This window comes from Choloepus didactylus, chromosome 2 (assembly GCF_015220235.1).
Source record: "Choloepus didactylus isolate mChoDid1 chromosome 2, mChoDid1.pri, whole genome shotgun sequence".
In the NCBI taxonomy this organism is placed as follows: domain Eukaryota; kingdom Metazoa; phylum Chordata; class Mammalia; order Pilosa; family Megalonychidae; genus Choloepus; species Choloepus didactylus.
Window position 1 is genome coordinate 35,596,154 of NC_051308.1, and position 19,890 is coordinate 35,616,043.

At 37.8% G+C, this 19,890-nt stretch overlaps 1 protein-coding gene across 5 annotated transcripts in view; it reads left to right on the plus strand.

The window, feature by feature from the left end:
• The window catches only part of NVL (nuclear VCP like), a 185,241-nt gene that overhangs the window by 90,265 nt on the left and 75,086 nt on the right, over positions 1–19,890 (plus strand). For all 5 annotated transcript variants that reach the window (XR_005214811.1, XM_037823031.1, XM_037823045.1 and 2 more), the window contains 2 exons: positions 5,455–5,673; positions 6,517–6,621. Coding sequence is in view for 4 of the 5 variants with exons in the window: in XM_037823031.1 (XP_037678959.1) it covers positions 5,455–5,673; positions 6,517–6,621 (324 nt within the window). In the remaining variant the exon portion in view is untranslated. The remainder of the gene's footprint in view (positions 1–5,454; positions 5,674–6,516; positions 6,622–19,890) is intronic.

The window sequence follows — 19,890 nt, forward strand, 5'->3', positions numbered from 1 at the left end:
GATCATAGTCTCTGATACTTTCTTTGTGTTTAACATCGGGCTTAAGTTTAACATCCTAAATCTATAACAATCTTCTTTTCTTTGATGCCAACTTAACTTCAATAGGACCCATAAACTATGTTCCTATACTCCTCCATTCTCCCACCTTTATGTAGTTCTTGTCAAAAATTACATATTTTACACTGAGTCCAAAACCGCTGATTTATCATTACACTTTGTGTATTTTAGATCCTGTAGGAAGTAAATAGTGGAGTTACAAATAAAAAATATAGTAGTATTGGTATTTGTATTTACCATGTGATCTTTACTGGAAATCTTTATTTCTTCATGTGGTTTCAATCAATTGTTTAGTGTCCCTTCCTTTCAACCTGCGCAATTCCCTTTAGCATTTCTTATAGGACTGATCTACTGGTGATGAAGTCCCTCAGCTTTTGATTATCTGGGAATGTTTTCATCTCCCCCTCATTTTTAACCTCCAGGTGTTTGTGAATTTTCTAAGTCTCTGATGGTTTTGACTTCTAATAGTATTCCATTGTGGTTAGAGAATGTGCTTTGAATAATTTCAATTTTTTTTTAAATTTATTGAGGCTTGTTTTTTGTTCCAGCATATGGTCTCTTCTGGAGAAAGTTCCATGATCACTAGAGAGGAATGTGTATCCTGGTGATTTGGGATGTAATGTTCTATGTATGTCTGTTAAATCAAATTCATTTATCAGATTGTTTAGGTTTTTAATTTCGTTATTGGTATTCTGTCTGGTTGATCTATCTATAGGAGAGAGTGATGTGTTGAATTCTCCCACAGTTATTGTGGAAACATCCATTGCTTCCTTTAGTTTTGCCAGTGTTTGTCTCATGTATTTTGTGGCACCATGATTGGGTGCATGAACATTTATGACTGTTATTTCTTCTTGTTGAATTGCCCCTTTTATTAGTATTAGTGGCCTTCTTTGTCTCACATAACATCCTTGCATTTAAAGTCTATATTATCCAAGATTAATATTGCTACTCCTGCTTTCTTTTGGCTGTAGCTGACATGAAATATTTTTTCAATCCTTTCACTTTCAATTTCTTTGTGTCCCTGTGTCTATGATGAGTCTCTTGCATGCAACATATTGATGGCTCATATTTTTTTATCCATTCTGCCAATCTATATCTTTTGATTGGGAAGTTTAATCCATTTACATTCAGCGTTATTACTGTGAAGCCATTTCTTGAAAATCCTTTGGTTTATGTTTGTCAGATATATTTTTTCCTCTCTCTTATTGTCCTTTAATGAACCAATATTGAATCTCTTTAGTACTGAATCTTTCTCTATATCTCTCTCTCCTTTGTTTCTCCGTCAGTAGGGGTCCCTTTAGTATCTGAAGTAGGGCAGGTCTTTTATTAGCAAAATCTCTCAGCATTCGTTTGTCTGTGAAAAATTTAAGCTCTCCCTCATATTTGAAGGAGAGTTTTGCTGGATAAAGTATTCTTGGTTGGAAATTTTTCTCTCTCAGAATTTTAAGTATGTCATGCCACTGCCTTCTCGCCCCCACGGTGGCCGCTGAGTAGTCACTACATAGTCTTACGTTGTTTCCTTTGTATATGGTGAATTGCTTTTCTCTTGCTGCTTTCAGAACTTGCTCCTTCTCTTCCGTGTTTGTCAGTCTCATCAGAATATGTCTTGGAGTGGGTTTATTTGGATTTATTCTATTTGGAGTTCGCTGGGCATTTATGCTTTGTGTATATATATTGTGTAGAAGGTTTGGGAAGTTTTCCCCAACAATTTCTTTGGATAATCTTTCTAGACCTTTACCCTTCTCTTCTCCTTCTGGGATACCAGTGAATCTTATGTTTGGACATTTTATTTTATCTATTATATCCCTGAGGTCCTTTTCGATTGTTTTTGAATTTTTCCCCATTCTTTCTTTTGTTCTTTCATTTTCCATTCTGAGGCCCTCGAGGTCACTAATTCGTTGTTCAGCTTCCTCTAGTCTTGTACTATGAGTATCCAGAATCTTTTTAATTTGGTCAACAGTTTATTTTATTTCCATAAGATCATCTATTTTTTTATTTACTCTTGCAATTTCTTCTTTATGCTCTTCTAGGGTCTTCTTCATGTCCTTTATATCCTGTGCCATGCTCTCATTGTTTGTCTTTAGTCCTTTGATTAATTGCCCCAAGTACTGTCTCCTCTAATCTTTTGATTTGGGAGTTTGGGTTTGGGTTCTCCATATCATCTGGTTTTATCATATGCTTTAAAATTTTCTCTTGTTTTTGGCCTCTTGGCATTTGCTTTACTTGATAGGGTTCTTTTAGGATATAAAGGATTATTCATACACAAATCTCTAATTTGTCAGATCTACAGATTGGTGGTGTACACTTTCTTTAACGAACCAGCAGATGGCGACTGCGAGTCACCTGTTCACCTCAAGTCAGTTCTCTCCAACTTTGTCTTTGTGGTGTGTGGGGGTCTAATTCTTGTGGGGTCCAATTGGTGCACTGTTCTAGTTTGCTAATGCTGCGGGGATGCAAAACACCAGAAATGGATTGGCTTTTATAAAAGGGATTTATTTGGTTACACAGTTACAGTGTTAAGGCCATAAAGTGTCCAAGGTAACACATCAGCAATTGGGTACCTTCACTGGAGGATGGCCAATGGTGTCCGGAAAACCTCTGTTAGCTGGGAAGGCACGTGGCTGGCATCTGCTCCAAAGTTCTGATTTCAAAATGTCTTTCTCCCAGGACATTCCTCTCCGGGCTGCAGTTCCTCAAAAATGTCACTCTTAGTTGCACTTGGGGTATTTGTCCTCTCTTAGCTTCTCCGGAGCAAGATTCTGCTTTCAATAACCGTCTTCAGAATGTCTCTCATCTGCAGCTTCTGTGCTTTCTTCAAAGTGTCCCTTTTGGCTGTAGCTCCTCTTCAGGATGTCATTCTCAGCTGCAGCTGCACTGAGTCCCTTCTGTTATGTCAGCTCATTTATATGGCTCCACTGATCAAGGCCCACCCTGAATGGGTGGGGCCACGCCTCCATGAAAATATCTCATCAGAATTATCATCTACAGTTGGGGGGGGTGCATTTCCATGGAAACACTCAGAATTACAATCTAATTAACACTGATAGGTCTGCTCACACAAGATTAAATCAAAGGTAATGGTGTTTGGGGGACATAATACATTCAAACTGGCACATGCACCAAATTTAGGTGTGCTGTTGGTGCTGTCTGCCCTGAATGTGGGGCATGTGTGTGAGCGGTTAGGGAGGAAGGGCAACTTTAATAATCAGACCTCCCAGGTGTTCCTGGAGATTTAAGGCTGTTGTAAGAGTCTAAACCTTCATTTCAGTGTTGCCACAGATTGTCTCTGTCGCTGACTCACAAGTCCTTGCTATTGGCATGTGGTCCCTGGGATTTCCAAGTGGGTCCCTCTTTGAAGCTGTACCCTTCTAAGGCCTATGCTGAGGGAAGGCTGTGCTATGTCACAAGTGCGTGCCATCCCTCAAGGGAAGTTCTGGGCCTCCGGGCCGTGTAGGGGCATTCCCAGCCTGCTGTAAGGATGGCTGAATGGGGCATTCCAATTTCCCCCTTTTCGCACAGCTCTGTCTTCCCAGCTCCGGGACAGTTACCTGTGGGTGCACGAAAGGCTATTCTCCACACCTGATATTGTGGCATGTGCGTGTGTTGCTGGAAACACTTCCTGTCACACTGGGTTTTTTGGCGCGGCTGTGGGCTGTGGCTCTGGCACCGGGCAGGAGCGTTCCCAGCCCACTGGCAAGGTGGCTGCAAGGGGCATGGTTATTTTCCCCTTTTGGCTCATCTCTGCCTTCCTTGCTCCGAGACAATTAGCAGTGGGTGTGCGAAAGGCTATCTTCCATGCCAGATATTGAGGTGTTCGCACAGCCTGTTCCTGCTGCGCTTCACCATGCAGTTTTCGCTGCCGTGTCTGCAGCCGCTTTTGGGTTTTTTAAAAAAGAACTAGTCCACCTCCAAATGCCAACTCACAGTTTCCCCACACCACAGCATGGCTGCCGGACATTCAGCAGGCTTACTCACTCGTTTCAGAGTGCAGACTCCTGGTTTCACCAAGTGCACAGTCCCTGTGGAAATAGCAGACCTTGTCCAGCTGGTGCATCGCTGTGTTGCTGACAGGGCGATGCTGAAATGAGACACAGACACAGTTAAGATTTAAGGGAGCAGGGGACCCACTGCATCTCGTGCTAAGTGGGTGCTGATGCACCTGTGCTCCAGTTATTTATTCGTTTGTTACACAAAGCTAGACTACGCTACGTGATCAAAAGCATTCAGAGTCTCTCAGATGTTAATCTTTACATCCTGCTGCGGATAAGAAGGAACAATCTGGCGTCAATGGTTAACGCTGCTGTCATAGTCACAAGACACACATCTTTACAGGGCGTGCCTACACGGTGTTCCATACAGGCTTGTGGCCCAGTGTTCCAGGCCACCGCCCCGGACATGGTCTAAGTGACATGAGAAGCTTGGTTCCCCACATTGCTGGAACTAGGGTTCTGGGTCACTTTCTGGCTTTTATATAGTATTTTTCACGGAGGTGTTTTTTTTGCCCTGTCTCTCCTAGCCGCCATCTTAGGTTCTGCCTCTGATGAAGGTTTTTGATGAATTCCCTGGGAGAAGATGGATGGCTGAAGTAGAGATGAAAATTCTCTCTTCTCTACAAAACCTTTTAAACTAAATATTTGTTGATTATTCCATCTGACTTGATGGAAATTAGGGATTGTATTAATTTTTTTAATGTCAAAGTTGAATCTTTTTTTCTCATCCTACAGTAAATTCTCAGTTTCTTATTTTTTATACCTATCCTTTCATATTCTTCACAAAGCAGGAAATCTGCCTTTAGTGAATAAGTTCCAGTCTGTTCTAGAACTTTCTTTGAAGGTCAAGATTCAGTTGTAAGGTGTTATTAATATGGGGGATATATGGGGAATATTATTTTCTGCAAGCCTAAATCTTTAATAAAATTTTTTAAAATGAAAAAAATTTCAGTTGCACTGGGAAATCTGCCTGCTCTCTATTTAGTTGATAAAGCATCAAAGAAAAACATTATACATTATACTGTGATTGTGGTAACTTTATTGTCTTAACTTTATCAAAATTCAGCTACCTTTACATAGTCTTAAATGAAAAATGGGAAATACTAGTTTTCATTGTTGAAATCATTACTGTTTCCATTGTTGAAATAAATATTTTCTAACTGCTTATATTTTCCATATCTAGCCCCAATATAGTACACAGAAAGTATTCTTTTGCATACAGATCATTTGACCAAATGAAATAATCCATTTAGAATAAAAGAAATATCAATCTCTTGCCAATGGAGAAAACCATTAAAATACGTGAATTCACTGTAGCTTTAAAATTTTTTTAAGTACAAAATGTAATTTTGTCAAAAAATTTGTAGTTTATAATTTTTTTTCCTACTTCTTTGTTATTCCTTATAAGGATGAATTACAAAGGCTACTGGGCTTGCTAAGAGATCAAGATCCCCTCTCAGAAGAGCAGCTACAAGGACTGTGCCTTGAATTGAATGATTTCATTGTTGCTCTATCTTCAGTCCAACCCTCTGCCAAAAGGGAAGGCTTTGTCACTGTCCCTAATGTGACATGGGCAGATATTGGTGCCCTAGAAGATATTAGAGAGGAACTCACCATGGCAATATTGGTAAGTGTGTTTGCTGCTAAATTTTGTTGGTATATGTGATGGATAAATAGCCAGAGATAAAGCTATGTGCCTGTGTACTAAGCTGTATGCCTAAATTGACTTGACTGTAAATTTTCTTTCAAGTGTTCTGTTTTATTATTATTAACCCCTCAATAGTGGTTTTCCATTCTTTTGTGATATATTTCAGACTTATTCTTGAGACTACTTGTCTGTGGCAGTAAGTTAAAAATACATATAACAAGTTCAGGTGTCAACCGAGGCCGAATTGTTTGAGAACCAATTTCTGAACTTGATCATACTGTACGGGACAAAGCTAATTTTAACTCCCATGATATTGGATTAATTTTCTTTTACTCTTATTTTCTACTTACTGATTATACCATGGTTTATTAATTGAAGTATGATCCATTTAGGGATGTCTAATTACTGAAAAAGAAAAATACCCTGGGGTTACAGTGAACAGTTCTCTTCAGCCTTTGAAAAGTACTTTGAAAGGTCCTGCTGCCTCAAATTTCTTAGAGGAGGGCATTGATCAACATTCTTTATAGAAACTTAGATGGTTTTCCAGAAAATCTTGATATTACAGTGTTGAAATATTGTACCTTTATCTCTGTGAAATGTTCTCAGAACATACATTTACATATAAATTTCTCAAGAGGAGGCACTGTTTTATTTTGTACCATATAGCTCATGCCTAAAACAGAGGTAAACATTTTGTGGCAGGTACTGTTCATATCTTCAGTCTTATGATCAGTATTGAAAATATGTATCTGGGGATACAGTTAAATATGCACTATAAAATGGACACCTGTAATGGATCGTTGTTGGAATTTTTCTTTCCAGGCACCAGTACGTAACCCAGATCAGTTTAAAGCTCTTGGATTGGTGACTCCAGCTGGGGTCCTCCTTGCTGGTCCTCCTGGCTGTGGTAAAACTCTCCTCGCAAAGGTATAGGATAAGTTCAAATGCATATATTTTATTTCTTATTATCAGGTAGAATAATATGAATTGAACTTTAAATGCTATAGTGAGACAATCTTTTGCATAATTTCTGTTAGAAGTTCATTTTGGCAAGACCGGCATCTTTCTGTAGGAGAATTCCCCCTCCACCGTGCTTTTTTTTAAACAGAAAAAGCACGTCATTGAAAATTTGAAAATGGAAAAATAATTTTAAATCAGATGGAACTCCATCAATTTTAACACAATAATTATCATACTTTCTGTTGATTGCATTCCAGCTTTTTTATGAGTATTACTATATAGTTGAAGTTTGCGACTGTATTTGTGTCCTGCTTTGTAGTAGTTACTATTTATAACTTAAGCATTTCCTTCTGTGCTCCTTACAATTGCTATTTTTAGGAATTGTTTTATTACCATAGAAAATACAGGCGAGCAAAAGGGAAAATAATTATAATACTCCCACTATTACCTGCTGATAACCACTGTCTCATTTTGTTGTCAGTCCTTCTAGATGCTTTTTTGTGCATACATATCCAGGTGAATGTATAACTTTTATGTACATTTTACGAACATAAGGTTTTTTTTTTTTTTTTTTTAAATAAAAATAGATTTTTTTATTGAATGAAAGAATGCTGTCAAATTATTGGTTAATGAAATTGACCTTCATTTAAAATACACTCGTTTTCTAGGTTCTAATCTAGGTTTGAAAGTGTTGACTATTTTATCTGGTTAATATGCTCTGGTTTGAACCCTTAATAAAGCATATCAACTTAATTTTATTAACATCAGCTTGGTGATATGGGTATTTGTTGGCCTATAGAAATTTGAGGATGAGGATAAGGAAATTCATTTTTAGTTACCCTGCAGTTATTTTTTTTTTTTTTAATCATTTTATTGAGATATATTCACATACCACGCAGTTATACAAAACAAATTGTACTTTCGATTGTTTACAGTACCATTACATAGTTGTACATTCATCACCTAAATCAATCCCTGACACCTTCATTAGCACACACACAAAAATAACAAGAATAATAATTAGAGTGAAAAAGAGCAATTGAAGTAAAAAAGAACACTGGGTACCTTTGTCTGTTTGTTTCCTTCCCCTACTTTTCTACACATCCATCCATAAACTAGACAAAGTGGAGTTTGGTCCTTATGGCATTCCCAATCCCATTGTCACCCCTCATAAGCTACATTTTTATACAACTGTCTTCGAGATTCATGGGTTCTGGGTTGTAGTTTAATAGTTTCAGGTATCCACCACCAGCTACCCCAGTTCTTTAGAACCTAAAAAAGGTTGTCTAAAGTGTGCGTAAGAGTGCCCACCAGAGTGATCTCTCGGCTCGTTTTGGAATCTCTCTGCCACTGTAGTTTTTTCATTTCCTTTCACATCCCCCTTTTGGTCAAGAAGATGTTCTCCATCCCACGATGCCGGGTCTACATTCCTCCCCGGGAGTCATATTCCACGTTGCCAGGGAGATTCACTCCCCTGGGTGTCTGATCCCACGTAGGGGGGAGGGCAGTGATTTCACCTTTCAAGTTGGCTTAGCCAGAGAGAGAGGGCCACATCTGAGCAACAAAGAGGCATTCAGGAGGAGACTCTTAGGCACAAATATAGGGAGGCCTAGCCTCTCCTTTGCAGCAACCGTCTTCCCAAGGGTAAAACTTATGGTAGAGGGGTCAACCCATCAAACCACCAGTCCCCTATGTCTGTGGTCATGTTAGCAACCATGGAGGTGGGGTAGGCGAATACCCCTGCATTCTCCACAGGCTCCTCAAGGGGGCACTACATCTTTTTTTTTTTTTTTCCTTGTTTGTCTTTTTTCTTTCTTTTTTTTTTTTAACTTTCCCTTCTTTTTTAAATCAACTGTATGAAAAAAAAAGTTAAAAAGAAAACAAACATACAATAAAAGAACATTTCAAAGAGACCATAACAAGGGAGTAAGAAAAAGACAACTAACCTAAGATAACTGCTTAACTTCCAACATGTTCCTACTTTACCCCAAGAAAGTTACATAATATAGCAACATTTCAGTGAACTTGTTCCTACTACATCCATCAGAAATTAACAGACCATAGTCATTTCTGGGCATCCCCAGAACGTTAAATAGCTTATCTGTTCTTCTTGGATTATTGTTCCCCCTTCCTTAATTGCTCTCTACTGCTAGTTCCCCTACATTCTACATTATAAACCATTTGTTTTACATTTTTCAAAGTTCACATTAGTGGTAGCATATAATATTTCTCTTTTTGTGCCTGGCTTATTTCGCTCAGCATTATGTCTTCAAGGTTCATCCATGTTGTCATATGTTTCACCAGATCGTTCCTTCTTACTGCCGTGTAGTATTCCATCGTGTGTATATACCACATTTTATTTATCCACTCATCTGTTGAAGGACATTTGGGTTGTTTCCATCTCTTGGCAATTGTGAATAATGCTGCTATGAACATTGGTGTGCAGATATCTGTTCGTGTCACTGCTTTCCGATCTTCCGGGTATATACCGAGAAGTGCGATCGCTGGATCGAATGGTAGCTCTATATCTAGTTTTCTAAGGAACTGCCAGACTGACTTCCAGAGTGGCTGAACCATTATACAGTCCCACCAACAATGAATAAGAGTTCCAATTTCTCCACATCCCCTCCAGCATTTGTAGTTTCCTGTTTGTTTAATGGCAGCCATTCTAACCGGTGTTAGATGGTATCTCATTGTGGTCTTAATTTGCATCTCTCTAATAGCTAGTGAAGCTGAACATTTTTTCATGTGTTTTTTGGCCATTTGTATTTCCTCTTCAGAGAACTGTCTTTTCATATCTTTTGCCCATTTTATAATTGGGCTGTCTGTACTATTGTCATTGAGTTGTAGGATTTATTTGTATATGCAAGATATCAGTCTTTTGTCAGATACATGGTTTCCAAAAATTTTTTCCCATTGAGTTGGCTGCCTCTTTACCTTTTTGAGAAATTCCTTTGAGGTGCAGAAACTTCTAAGCTTGAGGAGTTCCCATTTATCTATTTTCTCTTTTGTTGCTTGTGCTTTGGGTGTAAAGTCTAGGAAGTGGCCTCCTAATACAAGGTCTTGAAGATGTTTTCCTACATTATCTTCTAGGAGTTTTATGGTACTTTCTTTTATATTGAGATCTTTGGTCCATTTTGAGTTAATTTTTGTGTAGGGGGTGAGGTAGGGGTCCTCTTTCATTCTTTTGGATATGAATATCCAACTCTCCCAGCCCCATTTGTTGAGAAGACCATTATGGCTCAGTTCGGTGACTTTGGGGGCCTTATCAAAGATCAGTCGGCCATAGATCTGAGGGTCTATCTCTGAATTCTCAATTCGATTCCATTGATCTATATGTCTATCTTTGTGCCAGTACCATGCTGTTTTGGCAACTGTGGCTTTATAATAAGCTTCAAAGTCAGGGAGTGTAAGTCCTCCCACTTGGTTTTTCTTTTTTAGAGTGTCTTTAGCAATTCGAGGCATCTTCCCTTTCCAAATAAATTTGATTACTAGCTTTTCCAAGTCTGCAAAGTAGGTTGTTGGAATTTTGATTGGGATTGCATTGAATCTGTAGATGAGTTTGGGTAGAATTGACATCTTAATGACATTTAGCCTTCCTATCCATGAACATGGAATATTTTTCCATCTTTTAAGGTCCCCTTCTATTTCTTTTAGTAGAGTTATGTAGTTTTCTTTGTATAGGTCTTTTACATCTTTGGTTAAGTTTATTCCTAGGTACCTGATTTTTTTCGTTGCTATTGAAAATGGAATCTTTTTCTTGAGTGTCACTTCAGTTTGTTCATTTCTAGCATATAGAAACATTACTGACTTATGTGCATTAATCTTGTATCCCGCTACTTTGCTAAATTTGTTTATTAGCTCTAGTAGGTGTATCGTTGATTTCTCAGGGTTTTCTAGATATAAGATCATATCATCTGCAAACAATGACAGTTTTACTTCTTCTTTTCCAATTTGGATGCCTTTTATTTCTTTGTCTTGCCGGATTGCCCTGGCTAGCACTTCCAGCACAATGTTGAATAACAGTGGTGACAGCGGGCATCCTTGTCTTGTTCCTGATCTTAGAGGGAAGGCTTTCAGTCTCTCACCATTGAGTACTATGCTGGCTGTGGGTTTTTCATATATGCTCTTTATCATGTTGAGGAAGTTTCCTTCAATTCCTACCTTTTGAAGTGTTTTTATCAAAAAGGGATGTTGGATTTTGTCAAATGCTTTTTCAGCATCTATTGAGATGATCAATTGATTTTTCCCTTTCGAGTTTTTAATGTGTTGTAATACATTGATTGTTTTTCTGATGTTGAACCATCCTTGCATGCCTGGAATGAACCCCACTTGGTCATGGTGTATGATTTTTTTAATGTGTCTTTGGATTCGATTTGCAAGTATTTTGTTGAGGATTTTTGCATCTATATTCATTAGGGAGATTGGCCGGTAGTTTTCCTTTTTTGTAGCATCTTTGCCTGGTTTTGGTATTAGATTGATGTTAGCTTCATAAAATGAGTTAGGTAGTGTTCCATTTTTTTCAATGTTTTGAAAGAGTTTGAGTAAGATTGGTGTCAGTTCTTTCTGGAAAGTTTGGTAGAATTCCCCTGTGAAGCCATCTGGCCCTGGGCATTTATTTGTGGGAAGATTTTTGATGACTGATTGGATCTCTTTGCTTGTGATGGGTTGGTTGAGGTCTTCTATTTCTTCTCTGGTCAGTCTAGGTTGTTCATATGTTTCCAGGAAATTGTCCATTTCTTCTACATTATCCAGTTTGTTGCCATACAGTTGTTCATAATATCCTCTTATAATTTTTTTAATTTCTTCAGGATCTGCAGTTATGTCACCTTTTTCATTCATTATTTTGTTTATATGGGTCTTCTCTCTTTTTGATTTTGTCAGTCTAGCTAGGGGCTTGTCAATCTTGTTGATCTTCTCAAAGAACCAACTTTTGGTGATATTTATCTTCTCTATTGTTTTTTTGTTCTCTATGTCATTTATTTCTGCTTTAATCCTTGTTATTTCTTTTCTTGTACTTGGTTTAGGATTGGTTTGCTGTTCATTTTCTAGCTTCTTCAGTTGATCCATTAGTTCTTTGATTTTGGCTCTTTCTTCCTTTTTAATATATGCATTTAGTGCTATAAATTTCCCCCCTTAGCACTGCTTTTGCTGCATCCCATAGGTTTTGGTATGTTGTGTTCTCATTTTCATTCGTCTCTATATATTTAGCAATTTCTCTTGCTATTTCTTCTTTAACCCACTGATTGTTTACGAGTGTGTTGTTTAACCTCCAGGTATTTGTGAATTTTCTAAGTCTCTGATGGTTATTGACTTCTAATTGTATTCCATTGTGGTCAGAGAATGTGCTTTGAATAATTTCAATCTTTTTAAATTTATTGAGGCTTGTTTTATGTCCCAGCATATGATCTATTCTGGAGAAAGTTCCATGAGCACTAGAAAAGTATGTGTATCCTGGTGATTTGGGATGTAATGTCCTGTATATGTCTGTTAAATCTAATTCATTTATCAGATTGTTTAGGTTTTCAATTTCCTTATTGTTCTTCTGTCTGGTTGATCTATCTATAGGAGAGAGTGATGTGTTGAAGTCTCCCACAATTATTGTGGAAACATCAATTGCTTCCTTTAGTTTTGCCAGTGTTTCTCTCATGTATTTTATGGCACCTTGATTGGGTGCATACACATTTACGATTGTTATTTCTTCTTGCTGAATTGCCCCTTTTATTAGTATGTAGTGGCCTTCTTTGTCTCTCAAAACATCCCTGCATTTGAAGTCTATTTTATCTGAGATTAATATTGCTACACCTGCTTTCTTTTGGCTGTAGCTTGCATGAAATATTTTTTTCCATCCTTTCACTTTCAGTTTCTTTGTGTCCCTGTGTCTAAGATGAGTCTCTTGTATGCAACATATTGATGGTTCATTTTTTTTGATCCATTCTGCGAATCTATATCTTTTAATTGGGGAGTTTAATCCATTTACATTCAACGTTATAACTGTGAAGGCATTTCTTGAATCGGCCATCTTATCCTTTGGTTTATGTCTGCCATATTTTTCCCTCTCTCTATTAATATCCTTTATTGTACCCAATAAATCTCTTTAGTACTGAACCTTTCTCCAAGTCTCTCTGTCCTGTCTTTGTTTCTCTGTCTGTAGGGCTCCCTTTAGTATCTCCAGTAGGGCAGGTCTCTTGTTAGCAAATTCTCTCAGCATTTGTTTGTCTGTGAAAAATTTAAGCTCTCCCTCAAATTTGAAGGAGAGCTTTGCTGGATAAAGTATTCTTGGCTGGAAATTTTTCTCACTCAGAATTTTAAATATATCGTGCCACTGACTTCTCGCCTCCATGGTGGCTGCTGAGTAGTCACTACTTAGTCTTATGCTGTTTCCTTTGTATGTGGTGAATTGCTTTTCTCTTGCTGCTTTCAGAACTTGCTCCTTCTCTTCTATGTTTGACAGTGTGATCAGTATATGTCTCGGAGTTTGTTTTTTTGGATTTATTCTATTTGGAGTTCGCTGAGCATTTATGATTTGTGTATTTATGTTGTTTAGAAGATTTGGGAAGTTTTCCCCAACAATTTCTTTGAATACTCTTCCTAGACCTTTACCGTTTTCTTCCCCTTCTGGGACACCATTGAGTCTTATATTCGGACGTTTCATATCATCTATCATATCCCTGAGGTCCATTTCGATTTTTTCAATTTTTTTCCCCATTCTTTCTTTTATGCTTTCATTTTCCAATCTGTCATCTTCCAGGTCACTGATTCGTTGTTCAACTTCCTCTAGTCTTGTACTATGAGTGTCCAGAATCTTTTTAATTTGGTCAACAGTTTCTTTAATTTCCATAAGATCATCCATTTTTTTATTTAGTCTTGCAATGTCTTCTTTTTTTTTTTTTTTTTTTAATCATCATTTTATTGAGATAGATTCACATACCACGCAGTCATACAAAACAAATTGTACTTTCGATTGTTTACAGTACCATTACATAGTTGTACATTCATCACCTAAATCAATCCCTGACACCTTCATTAGCACACACACAAAAATAACAAGAATAATAATTAGAGTGAAAAAGAGCAATTGAAGTAAAAAAGAACACTGGGTACCTTTGTCTGTTTGTTTCCTTCCCCTACTTTTCTACACATCCATCCATAAACTAGACAAAGTGGTGTTTGGTCCTTATGGCTTTCCCAATCCCATTGTCACCCCTCATAAGCTACATTTTTATACAACTGTCTTCGAGATTCATGGGTTCTGGGTTGTAGTTTGATAGTTTCAGGTATCCACCACCAGCTACCCCAATTCTTTAGAACCTAAAAAGGGTTGTCTAAAGTGTGCATAAGAGTGCCCACCAGAGTGACCTCTTGGCTCCTTTTGGAATCTCTCTGCCACTGAAGCTTATTTCATTTCCTTTCACATCCCCCTTTTGGTCAAGAAGATGTTCTCCGTCCCACGGTGCCAGGTCTACATTCCTCCCTGGGAGTCATATTCCACGTTGCCAGGGAGATTCACTTCCCTGGGTGTCTGATCCCACGTAGGGGGGAGGGCAGTGATTTCACCTTTCAAGTTGGCTTAGCCAGAGAGAGAGGGCCACATCTGAGCAACAAAGAGGCATTCAGGCGGAGACTCTTAGGCACAAATACAGGGAGGCCTAGCCTCTCCTTTGCAGCAACCGTCTTCCCAAGGGTAAAACTTATGGTAGAGGGCTCAACCCATCAAACCACCAGTCCCCTATGTCTGTGGTCATGTTAGCAACCATGGAGGTGGGGTAGGCGAATACCCCTGCATTCTCCACAGGCTCCTCAAGGGGGCACTACATCTTTTTTTTTTTTTTTTTTTTCCCTTGTTTGTCTTTTTTCTTTTTTTTTTTAACTTTCCCTTCTTTTTTCAAATCACCTGTATGAAAAAAAAAGTTAAAAAGAAAACAAACATACAACAAAAGAGCATTTCAAAGAGACCATAGCAAGGGAGTAAGAAAAAGACAACTAACCTAAGATAACTGCTTAACTTCCAACATGTTCCTACTTTACCCCAAGAAAGTTACATAATATAGCAACATTTCAGTGAACTTGTTCCTACTACAACCATCAGAAATTAACAGACCATAGTCATTTCTGGGCATCCCCAGAACGTTAAATAGCTTATCTGTTCTTCCTGGATTATTGTTCCCCCTTCCTTAATTGCTCTCTACTGCTAGTTCCCCTACATTCTACATTATAAACCATTTGTTTTACATTTTTCAAAGTTCACATTAGTGGTAGCATATAATATTTCTCTTTTTGTGCCTGGCTTATTTCGCTCAGCATTATGTCTTCAAGGTTCATCCATGTTGTCATATGTTTCACCAGATCGTTCCTTCTTACTGCCGCGTAGTATTCCATCGTGTGTATATACCACATTTTATTTATCCACTCATCTGTTGAAGGACATTTGGGTTGTTTCCATCTCTTGGCAATTGTGAATAATGCTGCTATGAACATTGGCGTGCAGATATCTGTTCGTGTCACTGCTTTCCGATCTTCCGGGTATATACCGAGGAGTGCAATCGCTGGATCGAATGGTAGCTCTATATCTAGTTTTCTAAGGAACTGCCAGACTGACTTCCAGAGTGGCTGAACCGTTATACAGTCCCACCAACAATGAATAAGAGTTCCAATTTCTCCACATCCCCTCCAGCATTTGTAGTTTCCTGTTTGTTTAATGGCAGCCATTCTAACCGGTGTTAGATGGTATCTCATTGTGGTCTTAATTTGCATCTCTCTAATAGCTAGTGAAGCTGAACATTTTTTCATGTGTTTCTTGGTCATTTGTATTTCCTCTTCAGAGAACTGTCTTTTCATATCTTTTGCCCATTTTATAATTGGGCTGTCTGTACTATTGTCATTGAGTTGTAGGATTTCTTTGTATATGCAAGATATCAGTCTTTTGTCAGATACATGGTTTCCAAAATTTTTTCCCATTGAGTTGGCTGCCTCTTTACCTTTTGAGAAATTCCTTTGAGGTGCAGAAACTTCTAAGCTTGAGGAGTTCCCATTTATCTATTTTCTCTTTTGTTGCTTGTGCTTTGGGTGTAAAGTCTAGGAAGTGGCCTCCTAATACAAGGTCTTGAAGATGTTTTCCTACATTATCTTCTAGGAGTTTTATGGTACTTTCTTTTATATTGAGATCTTTGGTCCATTTTGAGTTAATTTTTGTGTAGGGGGTGAGGTAGGGGTCCTCTTTCATTCTTTTGGATATGGATATCCAACTCTCCCAGCCCCATTTGTTGAAAAGACCATTATGGCTCAGTTCGGTGACTTTGGGGGCCTTATCAAAGATCAGTCGGCCATAGATCTGAGGGTCTATCTCTGAATTCTCAATTCGATTCCATTGATCTATATGTCTATCTTTGTGCCAGTACCATGCTGTCTTGGCAACTGTGGCTTTATAATAAGCTTCAAAGTCAGGGAGTGTAAGTCCTCCCACTTCGTTTTTCTTTTTTAGAGTGTCTTTAGCAATTCGAGGCATCTTCCCTTTCCAAATAAATTTGATAACTAGCTTTTCCAAGTCTGCAAAGTAGGTTGTTGGAATTTTGATTGGGATTGCATTGAATCTGTAGATGAGTTTGGGTAGAATTGACATCTTAATGACATTTAGCCTTCCTATCCATGAACATGGAATATTTTTCCATCTTTTAAGGTCCCCTTCTATTTCTTTTAGTAGAGTTATGTAGTTTTCTTTGTATAGGTCTTTTACATCTTTGGTTAAGTTGATTCCTAGGTACTTGATTTTTTTAGTTGCTATTGAAAATGGTATCTTTTTCTTGAGTGTCTCTTCAGTTTGTTCATTTCTAGCATATAGAAACATTACTGACTTATGTGCATTAATCTTGTATCCCGCTACTTTGCTAAATTTGTTTATTAGCTCTAGTAGGTGTATCGTTGATTTCTCAGGGTTTTCTAGATATAAGATCATATCATCTGCAAACAATGACAGTTTTACTTCTTCTTTTCCAATTTGGATGCCTTTTATTTCTTTGTCTTGCCGGATTGCCCTGGCTAGCACTTCCAGCACAATGTTGAATAACAGTGGTGACAGCGGGCATCCTTGTCTTGTTCCTGATCTTAGAGGGAAGGCTTTCAGTCTCTCACCATTGAGTACTATGCTGGCTGTGGGTTTTTCATATATGCTCTTTATCATGTTGAGGAAGTTTCCTTCAATTCCTACCTTTTGAAGTGTTTTTATCAAAAAGGGATGTTGGATTTTGTCAAATGCTTTTTCAGCATCTATTGAGATGATCAATTGATTTTTCCCTTTCGAGTTTTTAATGTGTTGTAATACATTGATTGTTTTTCTGATGTTGAACCATCCTTGCATGCCTGGAATGAACCCCACTTGGTCATGGTGTATGATTTTTTTAATGTGTCTTTGGATTCGATTTGCAAGTATTTTGTTGAGGATTTTTGCATCTATATTCATTAGGGAGATTGGCCGGTAGTTTTCCTTTTTTGTAGCATCTTTGCCTGGTTTTGGTATTAGATTGATGTTAGCTTCATAAAATGAGTTAGGTAGTGTTCCATTTTTTTCAATGTTTTGAAAGAGTTTGAGTAAGATTGGTGTCAGTTCTTTCTGGAAAGTTTGGTAGAATTCCCCTGTGAAGCCATCTGGCCCTGGGCATTTATTTGTGGGAAGATTTTTGATGACTGATTGGATCTCTTTGCTTGTGATGGGTTGGTTGAGGTCTTCTATTTCTTCTCTGGTCAGTCTAGGTTGTTCATATGTTTCCAGGAAATTGTCCATTTCTTCTACATTATCCAGTTTGTTGCCATACAGTTGTTCATAATATCCTCTTATAATTTTTTTAATTTCTTCAGGATCTGCAGTTATGTCACCTTTTTCATTCATTATTTTGTTTATATGGGTCTTCTCTCTTTTTGATTTTGTCAGTCTAGCTAGGGGCTTGTCAATCTTGTTGATCTTCTCAAAGAACCAACTTTTGGTGATATTTATCCTTTCTATTGTTTTTTTGTTCTCTATGTCATTTATTTCTGCTTTAATCCTTGTTATTTCTTTTCTTCTACTTGGTTTAGGATTGGTTTGCTGTTCATTTTCTAGCTTCTTCAGTTGATCCATTAGTTCTTTGATTTTGGCTCTTTCTTCCTTTTTAATATATGCGTTTAGTGCTATAAATTTCCCCCTTAGCACTGCTTTTGCTGCATCCAATAGGTTTTGGTATGTTGTGTTCTCATTTTCATTCGTCTCTATATATTTAGCAATTTCTCTTGCTATTTCTTCTTTAACCCACTGATTGTTTAGGAGTGTGTTGTTTAACCTCCAGGTATTTGTGAATTTTCTAAGTCTCTGATGGTTATTGACTTCTAATTGTATTCCATTGTGGTCAGAGAATGTGCTTTGAATAATTTCAATCTTTTTAAATTTATTGAGGCTTGTTTTATGTCCCAGCATATGATCTATTCTGGAGAAAGTTCCGTGAGCACTAGAAAAGTATGTGTATCCTGGTGATTTGGGATGTAATGTCCTGTAGATGTCTGTTAAATCTAATTCATTTATCAGATTGTTTAGGTTTTCAATTTCCTTATTGGTCTTCTGTCTGGTTGATCTATCTATAGGGGAGAGTGATGTGTTGAAGTCTCCCACAATTATTGTGGAAACATCAATTGCTTCCTTTAGTTTTGCCAATGTTTCTCTCATGTATTTTGTGGCACCTTGATTGGGTGCATAGACATTTACGATTGTTATTTCTTCTTGCTGAATTGCCCCTTTTATTAGTATGTAGTGGCCTTCTTTGTCTCTCAAAACATCCCTGCATTTGAAGTCTATTTTATCTGAGATTAATATTGCTACACCTGCTTTCTTTTGGCTGTAGCTTGCATGAAATATTTTTTTCCATCCTTTCACTTTCAATTTCTTTGTGTCCCTGTGTCTAAGATGAGTCTCTTGTATGCAGCATATTGATGGTTCATTTTTTTGATCCATTCTGCGAATCTATATCTTTTAATTGGGGAGTTTAATCCATTTACATTCAACGTTAAAACCGTGAAGGCATTTCTTGAATCGGCCATCTTATCCTTTGGATTATGTTTGCCATATTTTTCCCTCTCTCTATTAATATCCTTTATTGTACCCATACCGAATCTCTTTAGTACTGAACCTTTCTCCAAGTCTCTCTGTCCTGTCTTTGTTTCTCTGTCTGTAGGGCTCCCTTTAGTATCTCCAGTAGGGCAGGTCTCTTGTTAGCAAATTCTCTCAGCATTTCTTTGTCTGTGAAAAATTTAAGCTCTCCCTCAAATTTGAAGGAGAGCTTTGCTGGATAAAGTATTCTTGGCTGGAAATTCCTCTCTCTCAGAATTTTAAATATATCGTGCCATTGCCTTCTCGCCTCCATGGTGGCTGCTGAGTAGTCACTACTTAGTCTTATGCTGTTTCCTTTGTATGTGGTGAATTGCTTTTCTCTTGCTGCTTTCAGAACTTGCTCCTTCTCTTCTATGTTTGACAGTGTGATCAGTATATGTCTCGGAGTGGGTTTTTTTGGATTTATTCTATTTGGAGTTCGCTGAGCATTTATGATTTGTGTATTTATGTTGTTTAGAAGATTTGGGAAGTTTTCCCCAACAATTTCTTTGAATACTCTTCCTAGACCTTTACCCTTTTCTTCCCCTTCTGGGACACCAATGAGTCTTATATTCGGACGTTTCATATCATCTATCATATCCCTGAGGTCCATTTCGAGTTTTTCAATTTTTTTCCCCATTCTTTCTTTTATGCTTTCATTTTCCATTCTGTCATCTTCCAGGTCACTGATTCGTTGTTCAACTTCCTCTAGTCTTGTACTATGAGTGTCCAGAATCTTTTTAATTTGGTCAACAGTTTCTTTAATTTCCATAAGATCATCCATTTTTTTATTTAGTCTTGCAATGTCTTCTTTATGCTCTTCTAGGGTCTTCTTGATTTCCTTCATATCCCGTACTAGGGTCTCATTGTTCATCTTTAGTTCTTTGAGTAGCTGCTCTAGGTGTGTCTCTTCTGGTCTTTTGATTTGGGTGCTTGGGCTTGGGTTATCCATATCGTCTGGTTTTTTCATATGCTTTATAATTTTCTGTTGTTTTTGGCCTCGTGGCATTTGCTGTCCTTGATAGGGTTCTTTTAGGGTTTGTAGACCAGTTGAAGTCCTTATCTCTAATTTATCAGATCTACAGCTTCGTGGAGTACACTTTCTCTAACTAACCAGCAGGTGGCGT